Below are 17,990 nucleotides of genomic sequence, written 5' to 3' on the forward strand. Positions count from 1 at the left end.
AGATGTGGCCAAGCAATTTTTGTAATTCATTAAATAACCTAATGCTTTTACTGCAGAATTTTAAAGTATTAACAACGCTAAAATAACAGGACTCTTCCAGTCTGTTTAAAATGAAATTGACTTCTACAACTAAATAATTTGTTCTAAACTCCACAATGAATCAAGATTCTTTTTTTTTTTTTTTTGAGAGGACGAGAGAGCACGAGCTGGGGAGGGACAGAGAGAGAGAAAGAGAGAGAATCCCAAGCCAACTCCGACATGGGGCTGAACTCACGAATCATGAGATTATAACCTAAGCCACAATCAAGAGTGGCTGCTTAACCGACTGAGCCACCCAAGTGCCCCAAGATTCTCATTTCTTTAAAAACTATGATATAATGATTAGAAATTCTATGAAACCCTGCAAAAAAGTTACCCATAAACCATGTTTTTAAAGGTAATAAACACAACTAGACTGAACAGGGTTTTTTTCTTCTCTTCCTTTTTAAGCAATTTAGAAAACTCCATGGAATGACAGGATTTATTGATTGTGCAGGAATGAGTTCTCCACTCCATGAAAAAAGAAAAGCACACTTTGTCTTCCAGGCTGGAAAGAGGAATTACCAATCCAAGTGTGAAGCATATCATGGCCCCAGTCAAAGATCAGTTCTATTATAAGCCAAAGCAGTGAGACATTTATATACTGTACAGGAAGTATGAAGACAACTTTTTAAAAATCTTATGGAAAAAATGCCAAACAAGATAAAACAACCTAACTGGAAAGAAAACACACACACAAACTCCTAAACTTATGTGCCATAGGACTGTAGAATCTAAAACGACCTTAGAATATGATCTATTTCAGAACCTTCATTTTACAGATGAAGAAACCAAGGCCAACAAAATATAGATCCTTTCACCAAATAAAATGTGGTATAACTGGGGCTCTGCCCTTAAAAACCTGTGAGTACAATTCAAGCATTCTTTGAGGATTAAAAAAAAAAAAAAAAAAAAAAAAAAACTTGTCACAAAATGCAAATTAGAGACAACGAGTATAAGAAAGAAAGAAGGAAACTAGGAAAGGAGGGAAAGAAGAAAGGACAAGAGGTTGAGCAATGAGAAAGAGACACAACCCTAAAAGCTCAAAAGTAGTTATTAACCTGGCCTCAGTATCTCTACCCACAAGATACTTATTACAAAGGGAACAGTCATCACTTTTCAGTGGTTAACAGAGTGGTCCAATTCTACACCAGTATTGGGAAAAATAGACATGTGCCTCCCTAATATAAGGTCTGTACTGGAGGAAGACTCTTCTTTTGTGATAGTTCTGCCGAAACTACCTAATTTGCTTCTAATGATAAGAAAACATCAGACAACCCAAATTGTGGAATGTTTTACAAATAACTTTAAGACTAAAAAGACATTAAAAATAAGTACAATGTTCAATCCTGGATTGGATCCTAGACCAAAAAGATTTTCTTTTGCTATGCTATAGAAGACATTATTGGAACAACTAAGTTTCAATAATCTAAGTTACAAGTATTACAACTTCCTGACTTTGGTAACTGTACTAAGATCATATTAAAGACTCTCTTTTTTGTTCTTCAGAACAGTAAAGGGACATTACTTCCACAACTTACTCTCAGAAAGTTCATCAAAAATATGTACAGGATTCAATGGAGGCACATTGGGAGGGGTACCTACTCCAATCTGGATATTCCCTGGGGAAAGGCTTGCTGGAGATGAACCCTGAGTCACATCTAGAAAGATGACTAAGAATTAGTCAGATAAAACAGCATACTTGGTAAAGGACAGAGCTTCAAAAGAGTCATGGATGTGCATTTCACACAGATTGTGACTAAGCATGATCAGACTGTGCTTCTCCAGGAGCAATAGGCTGTGTCAGAGCAGGAGTTTCAAACAGGATGGGAAGGCGTCTGGAGGTTGCCAGGTCTAGGGAGAGCAGAAGCTAGGGCAGTGTGTGTAGGAGTAATGGGACATCGATCACAAGGAAGCAGGGGAACAGAGAGGGAAGCAAGGCAATACTTTAAACAAAACCTCACTCACTATGCAATCTCAGCTCTCCTAATTTCAACTAAATGGAAAATGTTTCATGAACTTAACTTTAAAAGAAGAAAAAAAGAAGAAAAGAAACACAACTGACACAAAAACGTCATTATTAAGGTAACTCATTAAATAAAAAGTGGTTTTGGGGGGCAAGGTAGTATAGTGTAGCCCTTAGCACCTGTAAGGTGCTTTGTAATCAGAAAATAAAGGTTCAAGTCCCATCTGAGCCATTATTGTGGGATCCTGAGCAACATATTTAACCACTGAGCCTCAGTCTCTATAGCTGTAAAAAAAGACATAATAAATCATAAAGATTAAATGAGGCAATATTGATAAAGTTTTTAGCATGACGTCTAATACACAGAATATGTTCAATATATATTAATCATCATTGATTCAAAATATTCTTCACAGGTCCTTGTTCCTTATTAAATAGCAAAACAAACAGGTGCCTGGTTGGCTCAGTCAGTGGAGCATACAACTCTTGATCTTACGATTGTGAGTTCAAGCCCCACTTTGGGTGTAGAGATTACTTAAAAAATAAGATCTTTGGGGCGCCTGGGTGGCTCAATTGGTTAAGCGTCCGACTTCTGCACAGGTTATGATCTCACAGTCCGCGAGTTTGAGCCCCACATCGGGCTCTGTGCTGACAGCTCAGAGCCTGGAGCCTGCTTCTGATTCTGTCTCCCTCTCTCTCTGCCCCTCCCCCACTCATGCTGTCTCTCTCTGTGTCAAAAATGAATAAACATTAAAAAAAATAAGATCTTTAAGAAAAAAACTTGAAATCATTAGTATTGTAATTCAGTTACAACATAAGATAGTAAAATGAAGTCCAACCACTGTATCAAAAACACAAAGTAAAGTCTACCTATAAAAGTACTACACAAGCTTATAAACCATATTATGGCTTATAACCATATAACCATATAACCATCTTATAATTCTGTTGAAACTTATTAATACAAACTCAAGGTTAAAATAGGAAATTAGAAGATGCCAGTTTCATATCCAAATACCAACTATTTATTTGGGGACGTTACGTTGGGTGCCCTTTTCAATGTTAACTACTTAACCTGTACAAACATTTCACAACTGCAACTTTAATTAACAACAAAAAATTATAAATATGACAAGGCTTATAAATCACTCATAATCCATTTTAGCGCCATTCTAACTAAGTAGCTATGGATAGGAATAAAAGTGAAGAAAAGTCATTAAAGTAATTAGTAGGACCCATTTTAAGCAATAGAGTATAGAATATTACACGGAGTTCCACTTAAAAAAAAAAAAAAAAGGAATGTGGGGTATTTTGTGACAGGCCAGTAAGACAGCTGGAACAAAGCTGTTGGAGCAACAGCTGTGCACCATGTACTGTTCATCTAAAACCACAAACTAAAGTAACCCATGTCAGACAACTTCATTTGACTAATCAGCTCTGCCAATGGCTACTTCCTGAAACTGTCTGCTACAAAGAAATCTAAGTAAATACGTAATTTGCAATTAAGAAAGGAGAAACAATAAACAAAATCAGTCTGTCTTTAAACATAAAATTAAAACCCAAGAATCACAATGTAACATTATAACAAAACTTTCCATACTATTTTAACACCTGCTAAAATTATGATCACCTATCAGATTTTCTAATGGTAAGAAAATAATCCCAAAACCCAACATTTGATGAAGTCTGAATTGCTGATACATAATCTCACCAATTTCTACTCCATTCTTAACGCTCAGCTAAATGTAAAGTGTTTGACCATATAACACTGCAGTGATACGAAGCTGTTAACATTAAGTAACTTGATAATTGAGAAGTAGCTAATTCAAACCAAGGACTGGCATGGAAATTCCATGCCAATATGTGAAAATAATTCGGGTAGTACTCAAGCTATTGTAACCATTCATTTAAACATCTGCAAGTTAAATTATCACAGACCAAGTCCACTGTTTTATACTTTATCTGCATTTTTTTATTCCCAAAACCCATGAACCCTTCTCTAAACTTAAATTCACTCTCAGTTCGAACAAGATCCACATCTGTGTATGCTTGCACACATGCATACACACGCTTAAGGCAAATTTCCCCACCTTACTGACACACCTTAATTTCAGAGACAAAAGGGACAAAAATTACGAATTTCATAGTCACGCAACTTTTCCACAAGATTTCTAAAACTTAAATGTTATACCTATCACAAAACTTCCTTTGCAGTTTGACTCAACTATGTGCTTACTATTCTTTTCCTCTCAGCTAACAAATTGCTGACTGTTGTAATCTCAACCACATGTCATCATTTAACCAAAAGCAAGGCATTAAAAGAAAACCCACCAGGAAACAAGACAAAAGTAATAAATCTTTTAAGACCTTACTCTCAGGCTGTTTTACATTTCCTGAGTCAGAATTTCCAGAAAGAAATTACAATAGGACTATCTTCTCTAAAGACTATTTTCAAAAAAAACTGAATGCTATGGATCAACTACTAAAACTTCTAACACAAGATTCATTCAAATGTACACGTTACTACGTTACTACGTATAGGTAATCTTTTAATTACAAAGAAACTCTGAAATCCAAAGTGAAAAACAGTTCGGTTCTTTGTCTTCTTTAGTAACCAGCAGCTATGGAACCAGAATAGACACAACTCATCTTTCTTAAGACCACTTTCTTTTCCCAACGATTTACTATTTCCTGTTCAAGACCTAATACTAACAATTAATAAATATTAACATATTTTGCTACATGATTACTTCTATGTAACAGAAGTATCCTTGGTCTATGACTCTCAAAATCTAAAGTATAAAATGTACAAACAAATACAACTAAGGGGCAGACATTCGGGCAAAATATTCCAAATCTATAAAATCCTTTACTGAAATACTTGTTCTACTTGTAAACATTGTAGTGTTTACAGGGCTTAAAATAACAGTGCCAAAGTGAATCAAACACAGAATGGTTATCTTGTCCAAAGCCACAGTCATATATAGGCTAAACCAAGATCTACATAAATGTCTTGACTCACAAAAAGGATTCTTTGCGCTACCTCAAACTGTCTTTTCTCAGATAAGCAGCATGAATTTTTTCAGGTCTAGGAAATCTTTTTAAAAAAACAAAAACATGGCAGCTGTTGTGGTTAATGTCACAGACTACATATGACTATGACAAAAGCAACCACAAGGAATAAGTTTCAAAGAAACAAACTCTACTTTTAAAATAATTTCTACATTTATACTCTCAATGCATGGTAAATAAAGCAATAAAAATAAACTCAATTAAGCCTGCATAAATAAAAATTAAAAACAAAGAAAATATAAAAATAAAAAGGATAAAAATGTATTTATCTAGATTACTTCACAAATACATAATCAAATTACACAATAAATGTGAATGGGCTGAATTCCCTACCAAAAGACAAAGACCCTCAGATTTGACTTTTAAAGATCACATTAAATACTGTTCACAAAAGCTTACTACAAGAAAGCTTTTTCTTTTACTTTTACAAGAAATGTAAAATATCAATGAAGTAAATGCATACAAACAGAAAGCAGAACGGCAATGTAGTATCACAGGATCAAAATCAAGGTTAAACTCCACACAAGACTAATACTACTGAATTTTAATACAAAGATTCAAGCATAACATTTTATATATAAAATTATAACATCAAAATAAAGCAAAATAAGACACTCAAGGAAACTTAAAACACAGTCTTCATGGGATATTTAATGAATGTATTTCAGAGTTTCACAGATTAAATAGGTAACAAAAAAACAGAAGCTATAAAAGATCTGAATATAATCAACAAATTCCATTATAATAGATTTGAACAAAACTTTGCACCTTAGAAGCTACAAATGAATACTCATTCTTCTCTTGTGTTCTTAAAATATTTACAAATATTAATAGTATTTGGCCACTAAAAATTCTTAATGTTCCAAAACACAGAGAATTTATAGGTCACATTCTTTGACCACAGCCTAACAAAGCTAGAAATCCACAGAAGGATCCACTCAACCCTTCCCCAAATGTGTATCTTAAAAATTAAGGAGACATCCAAACAAATGAAATTTATCTAAGAATACAAAGTACAAGATTTCATATCAAAGGAAGCAATGCAAAATCAGTCTTACAGTGCCTTGCAACAAGTCATTAAGGGCACTACAAACATCCTAGAAAACCTCTCACTACAATTTCTTTAAAATGCCATGTAAATAACCTAAAGTACTACTGTAAAAAGTAGATGGCAATCTCATTAAAAAAAAAAACAAGGAAAAAGAACAAAAAAGTTTATGAAATCATGAAAAGACATCTATACAATATCAAATAAGCACCCTTCAGATCACAAAACATACACACACATGCTAAAGAAAGGACTTCTTTTGCTTCTAAGCCATTCCAATTTCTATACCTACAGCAAGAAAAACCTTTGCCTTGATCTTCATCTTACAGCATCTCACACTCACTGTCTCCCCAGCTTCTTCCATGTGCCTCAGTGCAGAAAGCTTAATCTTGAAGGGTAAATAAACCTGAAAACTATCCCTTTTAACCACCTCTAATTCTCCAAAATGACACCTCTCAGCCAAAACCCCAAATATGACTGAATTAACAGAATTTCACATTTGTTGAAATCCTGCTGATACTCCAAAAATTAAAGCCCCTGGAATCAACCTGCCCTTCAGCATCAAAAAGATTGAGAATCCAAGGGCCCCACAGTAATTCTGAAGGATGGACAGTTCTTTACCTCCAACACCAGGAATGGCTAAAAGCAACTCTTCATGGGACGATACATTTTTAAAAACATACTCTACTACACAGGGAAAAACGTCTCCCCCTGGTAGGAGTTATTTCCTTAAACAGCACCAAACTTTAGAAAATAGCAGTTTTGTGGCCTTAAGAGGAAAAAAAAAAAAAAAAGAACATTACCACTGGTTAATATCAGACTGAAATATCAAGGGCATTAAATCAGTTTGAGACAGTAATTAGATTTCACATCCAGAAAACTACATCAATGATACAGAAGGCAATTTGGCAAATTTTCCTAGAATAAAGACTATCTTCTTTTTTGCTGATTAACTTAACACAGTATGGTATAATGATTGCAGAGAATCGATGCATAAATAATAAGTATTTCATGAGATGATTGAGAAAATGAATTCAAAAATGAAGAAAACCTTCCCAGACCTGAGATGAGAGGGTTTCTTCATTTCCCAGGGAAACCTAGTGAACAGAGAAAAAGTTCTACCCATATCCTGATAAATGTTTCCATTTCCAGTGATAAGCAAAGGCTACAAGCATGCAAGCAGAAAACAATTATTCCTGCAGGACAGAAATGGGAGGCCCACCAGCCAAATAAAGGTCAAGAATCAGAAAACAAAGATACACCCCCACTGTTGTAGTACAAAAACGCTGGGGGGCCCAACAATTTTATGTCCAGCCAAATCATCACTTACCATGCAAAAGTAAATATAACCTTGGCTATCTTTACAGTAAAAAGTAATACTTGAAAGTATTCTCCAAATCACATTTCAAAATAAAGACTAGCTGTTGATAAAGACTACCTGTAAGCACTGACACCAGTGAGAATGACACAAATGGCAAATAAAAGCAATGACCCTTCATAGGAAAAAGATTAATACCATTACTATTTACTATTATAGTAGCAAAACAGAATGTAAAAGACAAAAAACGATCTTTTAAAAACACTGCAACACACACTTGGTTGCTTTAAATAAGGACACTAAATTTATGAAAGATATGGGTGGAAACAGCAAACAAAACTTCTAACTTCCTCACTTCCCATAACTGGGAATAAAACAGTATTATTCTAATTTTCTAATTAAAAATGTTTATGAATAATTTTAAAGTAAATCTGAGTAAAAAAAGATAGAAAATATATAGCAAAATACAAGATTAGTACAAAGGGAGGTCATTATGCTAAAGATCATGACCAAAATCTGTACTGACCTAATAGAAATTTTTCAACCTTTCCCTCAAGATACCTGCCTACAAAATTAGACAGAAATTTTCTCCTTAAACAGAACAAGTCAATCCCCTTTTGCCTCAACTTGGTTTCTTTAGGCTTAATTTCACTCCATGCCGAGCTAGACTGATTATGAAGACCAGATTTTGTTAACATAACTGAATAGAACAAACTCTGCTTATTATCATTACCTAAATAAAGCAACATCAGAGGTCTTAATTTTGATCACTTGGCCAAGGTGACGTCAGCCAGGTTTCCTCACTGTGGTTATTTTCCCTCGATAATTAATACCTTATGGGCAGATACTTTGAGACTATGTTAATATCCAGCTACTCTCAAACCCACCAGTTTTAACATCTATTTATGATTCTGACTTGAATCAACTGTTATACTGCCAAATAGTGATTTTCTAATTCCACCACCTCCTCTAAGCTTATTAGAATTCTACCATAAGAACTTTCCTTCCTCCTTCATTTATTTATCCCTATGGATTCACAGATTCTTACTTTATGGACGATAATCAATTAGTATCATTATTCGATGGCCTATATTGTCCCAGAGTTAGCCAATGGGAGTTCTTTGGGTTGGCTGTGTCTCTTTGACATGTCACCATTGTTTTGTCTTTTGAGCACTATCTTACTTTCTGGCACTACAAGATGTTCCTAGCTCATCTTCTATTCTCTGCTCTAGGCCTGGGATTAGTCACTTCTCCAAGTTTCCTTCTAGTAAAGAAGGGTATTTAGAAACCAAGATCTGGCTCTAGGTATTCTCACTGCTAATAAGAAGTCACGATTTCTATATACTCTCAGCATACAGAGCTGAAAAAAAAAAAAAGCGCAGATATGTGCATGTGTATCCACACACATCTTTTTCTGCTTCTATAATTTTTAAACCATGAATTTGTGACAACATCTTCAATTCCAAGCAAGCATCTGAGTTGAGGCTAGCCTTCCCCCTTTCCACATTTAAAACTCCCTTCACCAACAATGAGAAAGTTGGCTCCCATTTTCCACAACATATTTACTTATTTGCTTAATCCTAGTATAGAAAATTGTTTCAGAATTGAAAAGCCATGTCCCTCTCTCTCTCTCTCTCTCACACACACACACACACACACAGCCTATTAACTAGAGTTCAATGTTTGCTTCAAGTTCTTTTTGTCTTTATCCTGAGGACATAGTCCAAACACCCAGTTCAAAAGTTAGTTTTTTTCTTTCCCCCCTTCAGTATAGTTATCTTACTCATTTGAAATAAGGTTTGGTTCATTTACTTCCTTTATTTTTTTTTTAAGTTTATTATTTTGAAAGAGAGAGAGCAAGCGAGGGAGGTGCAAAGAGAGGGGGAGAGAGAATCCCAAGCAGGCTCCACGCTGTGAGCACAGAGCTGGATGTGGGGCTTGAACTGATGAACCATGAGGTCATGACCTAAGCTGAAATCAAGAGTTAGCTTCTTAACCCACCAAGCCACCCAGGCGACCCTAGTTCATTTATTTGTTTGTACTCCACCTGAGGGTGGTTTTTTCTTCACCACTTGATTGTACTCGTGTTTGCTGTTTATGGACTAAGTATGTGAAACATTAAACATGGTTCCAAAAGTCAGAAAGTATCCTCAGAAAGGTTACCAACCCCATTCTTTCCACCCCTTCCCCCTCATTCCTACCCACCCTCTCTGGCTAACCAATAATCTCATTAATCTCTGATTTATCCATTCTGTGTTTTTGTCCCAATAAGCAAAAACATATGTATTTTCTTATTTCCCCTTCTTTCTTACACAAAATGCAGTATACTGCACATTATGCAATAGGTATTTTGCACTTTGTTTTTTTCACTGAACAATTTATCCTGGAAGGCCCTTCACATCAGTTCATAGAAATCTTTATTTTTTTTTTTTACAGCTACATAATGCTCCACACGTACCATATTTTATTCAATCCCTCTCCTATTCTGTAAGTGTTTCCAATTTCTTCAATTACAAACAATGCTGTGACCTCATGCGTGTGTATTTTAAGGGTAAATTTCTAGATCTGGAGTCAAAAGGTTAAGCACAGATAGAATCAAATCTACATCTATTTTACGTCTCCTGATATAATGCACTAAGAAGAATTCATTATTTCTGTGTTGTTCCTCCCCCCCAAATGCAGAACCTGAATTTAACAATGAAGAAACAAACCCCAGCTAGCTATGTTAAATGTTACTTAAAAGGAAATAATTGGATTATATGGACATTTTCAATTGTAGAAAAATGTGTTGCTGGGGAAAAAAAAAGAAAAAAACAAACCCTAATCAAGGAACTCTACAAATAAGATACACGCTTCAAAAATATCAATGTCCTAAAATACAAAGACTAAAGAACAGTTCCAAATTAAAGAAGATATGGAAACTGAATGCAATGCTTAATCTGAGATATTCTTTTGCTATAAAGGGCATTATTGGGACAATTGGCAAAATCTGAAAAAGCTCTACATGTTAGATTACTAATATATCAATGTTAATTTCTGATTTTGGTTATATATCTTGTTTATATAAGCAAATGCTCATTTTTTAGGAAATATACATGGAGATACTTAAAAATAAGTGGTCACTGTCTTCAACTTACACTTAAATGATTTTTAAAAACCATATATGGGGAAAAGGATAAAACAAATATGGTAAAATGTTAGCATTTGGAAAATCTGGGTAAAGTTTTTTTTAAAAAGCAACACTGAATATTACTTTGACATTTATATTCATACTTCTAGTGCTGAACATGTACTTACTTGTATACAAAGCTCTTTCTCCTAGAAAAAACATCACCATATGAGGCGGCAAGATAAGTTGGCTGGCAATATTAAACTCCTAATGTATACAAACAACAAATTCTGTGACTATAATATTTCTAATTAAACTATGATTTAATGCATGTAACCAATAAACAATCACAGCGCTTTTATACAACACTAAAAATAAAATATAATTTATAGGGTGACAAGGAACTCAGTCTAATTATGTATCCAGTAGCACAATTTTAGACAACTTACATTTCTTTGCTTCTTTCAGAACCACACAGAAAATACGTGAATATATAAATCTTTGTCTTTTTCACAAAAGCCTGAGAGGCATTTCTCTTGGCAAAGTAGAAATAAATCAAAGGCCTACCAAGGACATTACTTTAAGTTTCAATCCCAAACACAGACTCAGCAGCTCTATCTATCCAAAGTAATTCAAGATCAAGGCCTTGCCAGTAGATTCACTATTAACTAACATTGTCTACCAGCAGAATGAAAGTCTTTTACTCATTATCACTTTTCAGTAAGAAGGGCACAAAGGAACTAATACTCTAAACACGCTTCTATTTTTCCTAACAGAAAGAAAGAAAGAAAGAAAGAAAGAAAGAAAGAAAGAAAGAAAGAAAGAAAGAAAGTTCACATTGCATCACAAAATTTCAATTTTATGAGATCAGTTTTAATTTGAAAAAGGAAACTTAAGGAGTGCCTGGGTGGCTCAGTCAGTTGAGCTTCAGACTGTTGATTTCAGCTCAGATCATGATCTCACAGTTCATGGGATGGAGCCTGAGTCAGGCTCCACAATGTCAGGGGGGCCTGCTTGGGATTCTCTCTCTACTCCTCCCCTACTCGTGCTCTCTCTCTCTCTCAAAATAAACTTTTTTAAAAAAAGGAAACTTAAAATAAAAACAATACTGCTTCAAGAAAGTCTCTTTCCCCACTCCTTCCCCCCTTTTAAAGTTACTAATTTATTTTCCTAACCGAACCAAAGACTTCTTTCTTTCTTTTCTTTCTTCTTTCCTCCTTTCCTTCCTTCTTTCCTTCTTTCTTTCTTTCGAGAGACAGACAGTATCCCAAGCAGGCTCCACATTGTCAGCGCAAAGCCTGATGCAGGTCTTGAACTCATGAAACGTAGGATCATGACACAAGCCAAAATCAAGTCCAATGCCCAACTGACTGGGCCACCCAGGCGCCCCTTAAGGACTACTTTCATTTCAAAGCTTGGTAAAGACCCACACTTCAGCAACACAGGTGAATTAAAAATCCCATCCCAGTAGGCAGCTGCCTGTCACCATCACTTTGCCTTCTAATGGTACTCGACCAAGGGAAAAGAGGATTCTTGACACTCAACAGAAGCGTCTCCACTAACTCCGGCAACTTCCCCATCCCAATAAGGAGACACACATGTAAGAATGAGTTTTAAGAAAACCTAGGTTAGAATTTCCTTCTGCTTATCCTCTGTTAAAAGTGATCATCCTTTCCCTTGAGTGCCTACCATTTCTATGCAGGAACCGCCAGCACATCCATTTCAGGTGTTACCAAAATGAGGCAATCTCTAGTATGTACCACCATCAGCTGAGGTGCCTTATTTTTCAATGCTAAGAATTCACTTGTAAATTACTCTGAAAATATAATCTGCACACAAAAAAACAAGTCTACAGTATAGTTTCAAACTCACAGACACAAGTTATTTTAATTGCAGAGAGTGTCCTTCAGACATCACAACAGAACAGCAATTCTGGAATCTAAACTCACAACCTTCACACATGGATCAATTAACTATAACATAAATACATGTGTCTTGAAATCTCTTTAGGATCTCCACCCCAAGGAAAAGGCAATGAAAAAGCATCCAGCAAAAGACAAACTCTGGGTTAAAAGCAATGTCTGAGTCAGGTCCAGCTAACAGGTTGTAAGACTAAAACCCAGTGAGTGAGGAATCAACTACCCCCTACATAGTTCAAAATCTGACAAACTGCTCAACAGAAAGTAAGGATGCTAAACAAAGAACAGAAGATGGGAAATTCCTCTCTTTAATCTTATAAAACATGTGTGGTCTCTTCTCAGAGTTAGCAGGTAAAGCATTAACCTCAAACCCAACGATTACTCCATCTTTTCCTAAAATCAACTTGCAACTGATAAAAAGAAGTTTCCCCGACTCAAAACAGGATCAATATTCATCACCTAAATACCACACAAAGTGAAGAGGGGAGTTTGAGGTTGGGGTGGGAGGCAGGGGGTACTGAAGACTTAAAAGACCAGATTACGTGTCAAGGAAAAATAAATACATTACAAATTTTGTTTCGGAAGAACAAGATACAGAAGTAATAAAAGCAATTAAAACCAGGTAACAATTATTAACATACTCTGTAGATGGCACTGTGCTGAACAATTTGCGTGCATTATTGTAATTATTCCAAAAAACCTAAAGGTACTACTTAATTTCCCTTTTCATATAGGGAAACTGAGGCTTGGGGAACCCAAGAAACTTGACTAAGGCACACAGCTGGTTAAATGAGAACCTAGAATTTCAAAGGTGCAGGTTTGTTCACCCAAACTCAGTGTTTTATGGAGAAAAAAAAAAAACTAAAGCCTTGAGAAGATTAGGAAAGATTAAGAAATTCCCTAGCATCACCTGAGTAAGGAAACCTAGAATCCAGATATGCAAAATTCTCTCCATTTCACTTTGTACAATGCTAAGATCACTTCCTAACTACTCATCATTTAGGTATTTACTCATCATTTAGGTATTCTATTTGCCAACAGAACTTAAGACATTTTTCAAAAAACTATGAACAACAAAAACATATTTTACGTCTTTATACAGGCATTTTATGATCTGATAAAGTCATTTTTAAGGAGAAAATGCACTAAGTAATTATTGCCTTAATCTCCTATTTTGCAGCTCTTCATATGCTAAGTCACAAGTATACCTAAGGTTACAGAAAGTCAAGGCTAAAAACAAAGTGTTTTTACATTCTCCATTCCCCAATTTATTATATTTTTTCTGCTCAAGATTATATCATAGAAAAATATATACAGAACACTGTAAAAAGGATGTTTCAGAAGACTTAAAAAATAAATAAAACCAATTTGTGTCATCCTGATCTACAAAGAGAACTCACTTCCGCTTGTTAAGATTATTATCCTTCTGCCATCTCCTCTCCCAATTACTACTGCTAGACAATCACAGCAGAATGAATTTTAATTTCCCAAGAGTCATACAATAAATAGTGGCTCTATTAAGTGTAGATGATAAATAGTCACTTTAGCTCCATAATATAAGATTAATATAACAGCAATAACATCTGTAGATTTATTATGCACTAGGCATTGTTTTAAGCCCTTGACATATGTTAAGTCTAATTTTCACAACAACACTATCTGGTACTTTCTATCTCTCCGGATTACAGATGGGGAAAATTGAGATACCAAGAGGTTAAGTAATTTATCTAAGATTATACATGCAGCAAGTGGCAGAGCTGAGACTCCATGGAAGTGGTCTGGCTCCTACCTCTCCAGAAAGTCTCCTCCGATGTCAGAACCTATATTCCTCCCTTTCACTGGCTCCAATTCATCTGCCTCTCCCACTCCCCTCCTTGCCTGCCTTCTCTCTCCAAACTAGCATAAAACTCCCCCATGCTCACAGAAGGTATGTCCTCTCTCCCGACCGCCAAGCCTACACAGTACTTTTATCAATTCTTTGCAAACTGACTTTTACCCAATTCTGAATTCTCTCTGCATTTAAATGTGTTACAGAACTGTACACAGACACTTATACTAGCAGCAATCATTAAGTGAGCACATATTACGTGACAGATACGGTGCTAACAATATTCCCATAATTTATAGGATTATAAACAATGTGTCAGCCCACCCGTTTTACTGATAATTAAATTGAGGCTCAGAGATGAATATTCTGGCACTGTTCTCACAACCAATAAATGACAGAATAAGACAGACACTTCAGTTGACTCAAAGCTCACTTTTTCTCTATGTATATATATGTATGTCTTTCACATGCATACACACCTTCCCTTCTTTTATACCATCTAGTACAGTACTATTCATGAAGGTGTTTCTTTAACAAATGAATTCTAGAAAATCATTTTAAAAACAGCAATTACTGTTATCTTAACAATTTCTAAAACCATTTCCCAAAAACAAAAGGTTCCAGTACCTTAATTAAGTAACTTAAGATTCAAATACATTCAGATGATCCCTCCCCACCAAAAAAAAAAAAAACAAAAAAAAACAACTAAGTATGTGTGGTTTAAACCTGTCAGGTGACACTTTACTAATACTGGAACCCAGAATTATCCTCTCACTCATCACCACCACCACCAGCCCAACAACAGTCCCCAAAGAAAGGTTTAGCTATAAATTGTTTTGCTCTGCCATCAGTTAAAGTCTCTCTCTGGGCCCTAGGGATATAACATAACATCCCTGATTCTGCAGCCTGCTAAACTTAAACCAATCTCACCTCTTACAAAGTGTGATTTTTTTTTTTTTAACCCACTAATGAGCATACTGTAAATATTCATTACACAAACATCTTCTCTTCCTGGATACAAAGGTTTTAGCAGCAGTTTTTAACCCCTTGAAATATTACAACAGCAAATTATTGCTCATTTAGGCAACGTGAAAGGTAACAATCATATTTAACAGTACTCTGTATTTTAATGTCACTATAAACGTGAAGTGAAATGAAATACGCCATTCAAGTATCCCAGTTGATAACAAATGAATGAAACGGAAACCAGAAATTAATTCTTCACCAAAGCATCTTAGCAGTACTCTTGTGTACTAAGAATATCTTTTGTTACCTGTTATAACGGGGTCCCTTCCTTCTCTTGCAGCGTATGCCACACCTTTTAGGTTGACAAAAGCGGAGAGACATCTGGGTTTCTCATTTTTAAAATCCCGAAAAAGATCGCTCAACCTTGTTAACCAGAGCAAATCCTAAGAATGAAGAATTCCATCGCAATTGTCTTTACCACAAGCCCTGACTTTCGCCTCCAGCATCCAAAGAGGTCTCGGGGTGGGGGGAGTGGGTAGTTGGAACAGATACAGCAGGCACGCCCCGGTCGGTCATCTCCGAGCATGGCCCATCCCAAACTTCACCTTGGCAAAGGGAGAAGCAGGAAGGCACCAGGAATTCCTAGGAAATGGTCTCACCCCTATCCTATCGGAGAACATTCTCAACTTCCTCGAAGCCACCATTTCCCTCGGGCATTTTCACACACCTCCCACCCGGACACATTACCTAAGAGATTACTTAAAAGCACAAATACACACAAAGAGAAACACACAGCTCGAGCGGGCAGCTCCGGCTCAGCGTGCGCAGAGAAACCCGCAGACCACGCGGAGCCGCGGCCAACTTGCCACCGCGATCGCAACCGACGGTGCAGGAGGCGGCCCGGGGCAGCTGGAAGCCCAGCTGGAGGGGCTGCAAGCCCCACGCCCGACGCCCGGAGCCCGGGCCTCGGGGCAGGAAGACCGGCGCGGCGGCGCAGCCTCCCCGGAGGGCTCGGCCCCGGCCGGAGCGATAAGGTGGATCGACGCTTCCCACCCTGCCAGCTCCGCCCTCCCGGACACATTCCTGAGAAGCCCGACTCCCGGGACGCCGAGCAGGGCGCCGGGCAGGCAGGAGCGCGGCGCCACGGCCGCAGGGCAGGAGGGCAGAGCCGGGCCCTCACCCCCCGCCCGCCCCCGGCCCGCGCGGCGCCTCCGGGGCGGGGTCGCGTCAGCAGCCCCGCCACAGGTAGCGCGAGCCCCCGCCCGCCGCCACCCCGGCGCCCCCGGCAGGCCCGCTCCAGGTACCTGGATGAACTGGATGGTGAGCGCCGACTTGCCCACGCCGCCTCCGCCGACCACCACGAGCCGGTACTTCTCCTGGCCGGAGCCGTCCCGCCAGCCGGCCGCGGCCATGGGGACGCCGCCGAGCCCGCCCGGCCACGCCGAGCCGCCGCCCGCCCTAGGCCCGGCTCCGGGGACGTGTGCGGCCGGCGGGCTGCGGGCGAGCGGCGGGCGGGGGTCCCGGGCGCCGGGAGCTGCCGGGAGGGCCGCTCCGGGCGGCAGCGCGGCGCCCGGGCTGGCCGGGTCCCGCCCGAGGCGCGGAGGAGCGGGAGGACCGCAGGGGCCAGGGGCGGCAGCGGCCGGGGGGCGCGCTCCTCCTCACGTCGCCGCAGCGCCTGCCGAACGCTGCCTCCAGCGCCGCTACAAATGGCCGTCTGGGGGCCGGGCTGCTAGGCTGAGGTGCTGCATATGCATGAGGGGGCGGGGCGGGGCGGGGCCGCGCTGGCCTGGGCTGGGATTCCGGCGCTGACCCCCGGCGGCTCAGACCCCCGCGGACCCGCCCCTCGGATCCCGGGACTGTGAGCGCGTGTGCGTGAGTGAGTGCGTGCGTGAGTGAGTATGCGCGTATGTGTGTCTGAGTAGGTGTCAAGTGGGAGTGAGAAGAAGACAGCAGACAGTGTGTGACCATAACTGTGTAATGTCAGGGATTGTCAGGGATTATGTGGATGAAAAAATACAGTATGTGAAGGCGTGTGTGAAAAATAGAGCTGTTGTCATCTTAACCCAATTTTTGCAGGAGAGTAAATATCCTGTTTTAAGAGTACAGATGGTGATCGTGATTGTGTGAAAACCAGTGTGTGACAGTGATTGAGGATCAGAGCTGTGTCACAGTAACTGTGTATGGGATGGGTTGCAGTGATGAGGTTATGTGACAGAGACTAGACTGGGCATGGGGAATAAATCACGGTGATGGAGGGTGCATGGACCAGAGTGAATGGACAGGTTTTGTATGTGTCAGGAGACTGTCCTGGTGGCTATATTTGTGTGTAAGAAATATGTCATAATTGTACAGAGGAATATAAGTGAGAGGTTAGTTTGTAATTAAGTTCACACTACATACCAGGCACTGTGCTCAGTGCTAGAGATCCTTTCCTAAACCAAACAGTGTCCCCTGCCCTCAGGGAACTTAAGAGTCCAGTGAGGGAGACAGCCAGGACAATAGGCAAATTATAAGGCATAATGATAAGGGCCATAGCTATTTAGCATCTGTGCCCATGGCAGAAGCATTCACCCCAGAGCTGGGTGGTCAAGGAAGGCTTCCTAAAGACGTGAAGAATCAATAATAGAAACAGGCAAATCATTAGAAGAAAAGTAATCCAGGGAAACGAAACTGCATGTAAAAAAGT

The 17,990-nt window shown here is 38.7% G+C and overlaps 1 protein-coding gene across 1 annotated transcript in view; it reads right to left on the reverse strand.

Annotated features, from left to right (window-relative positions):
• The window catches only part of RRAS2 (RAS related 2), a 74,826-nt gene extending 57,815 nt beyond the window's left edge, over window positions 1-17,011 (reverse strand). The window contains exon 1 of the mRNA XM_023239597.2: window positions 16,609-17,011. Within this exon, the coding sequence (XP_023095365.1) occupies window positions 16,609-16,716 (108 nt within the window). The 5' untranslated portion in view covers window positions 16,717-17,011. The remainder of the gene's footprint in view (window positions 1-16,608) is intronic.
• Between the last annotated feature and the right edge of the window lie 979 nt (window positions 17,012-17,990).

Source organism: Felis catus, chromosome D1 (genome assembly GCF_018350175.1).
Source record: "Felis catus isolate Fca126 chromosome D1, F.catus_Fca126_mat1.0, whole genome shotgun sequence".
Lineage (NCBI taxonomy): Eukaryota > Metazoa > Chordata > Mammalia > Carnivora > Felidae > Felis > Felis catus.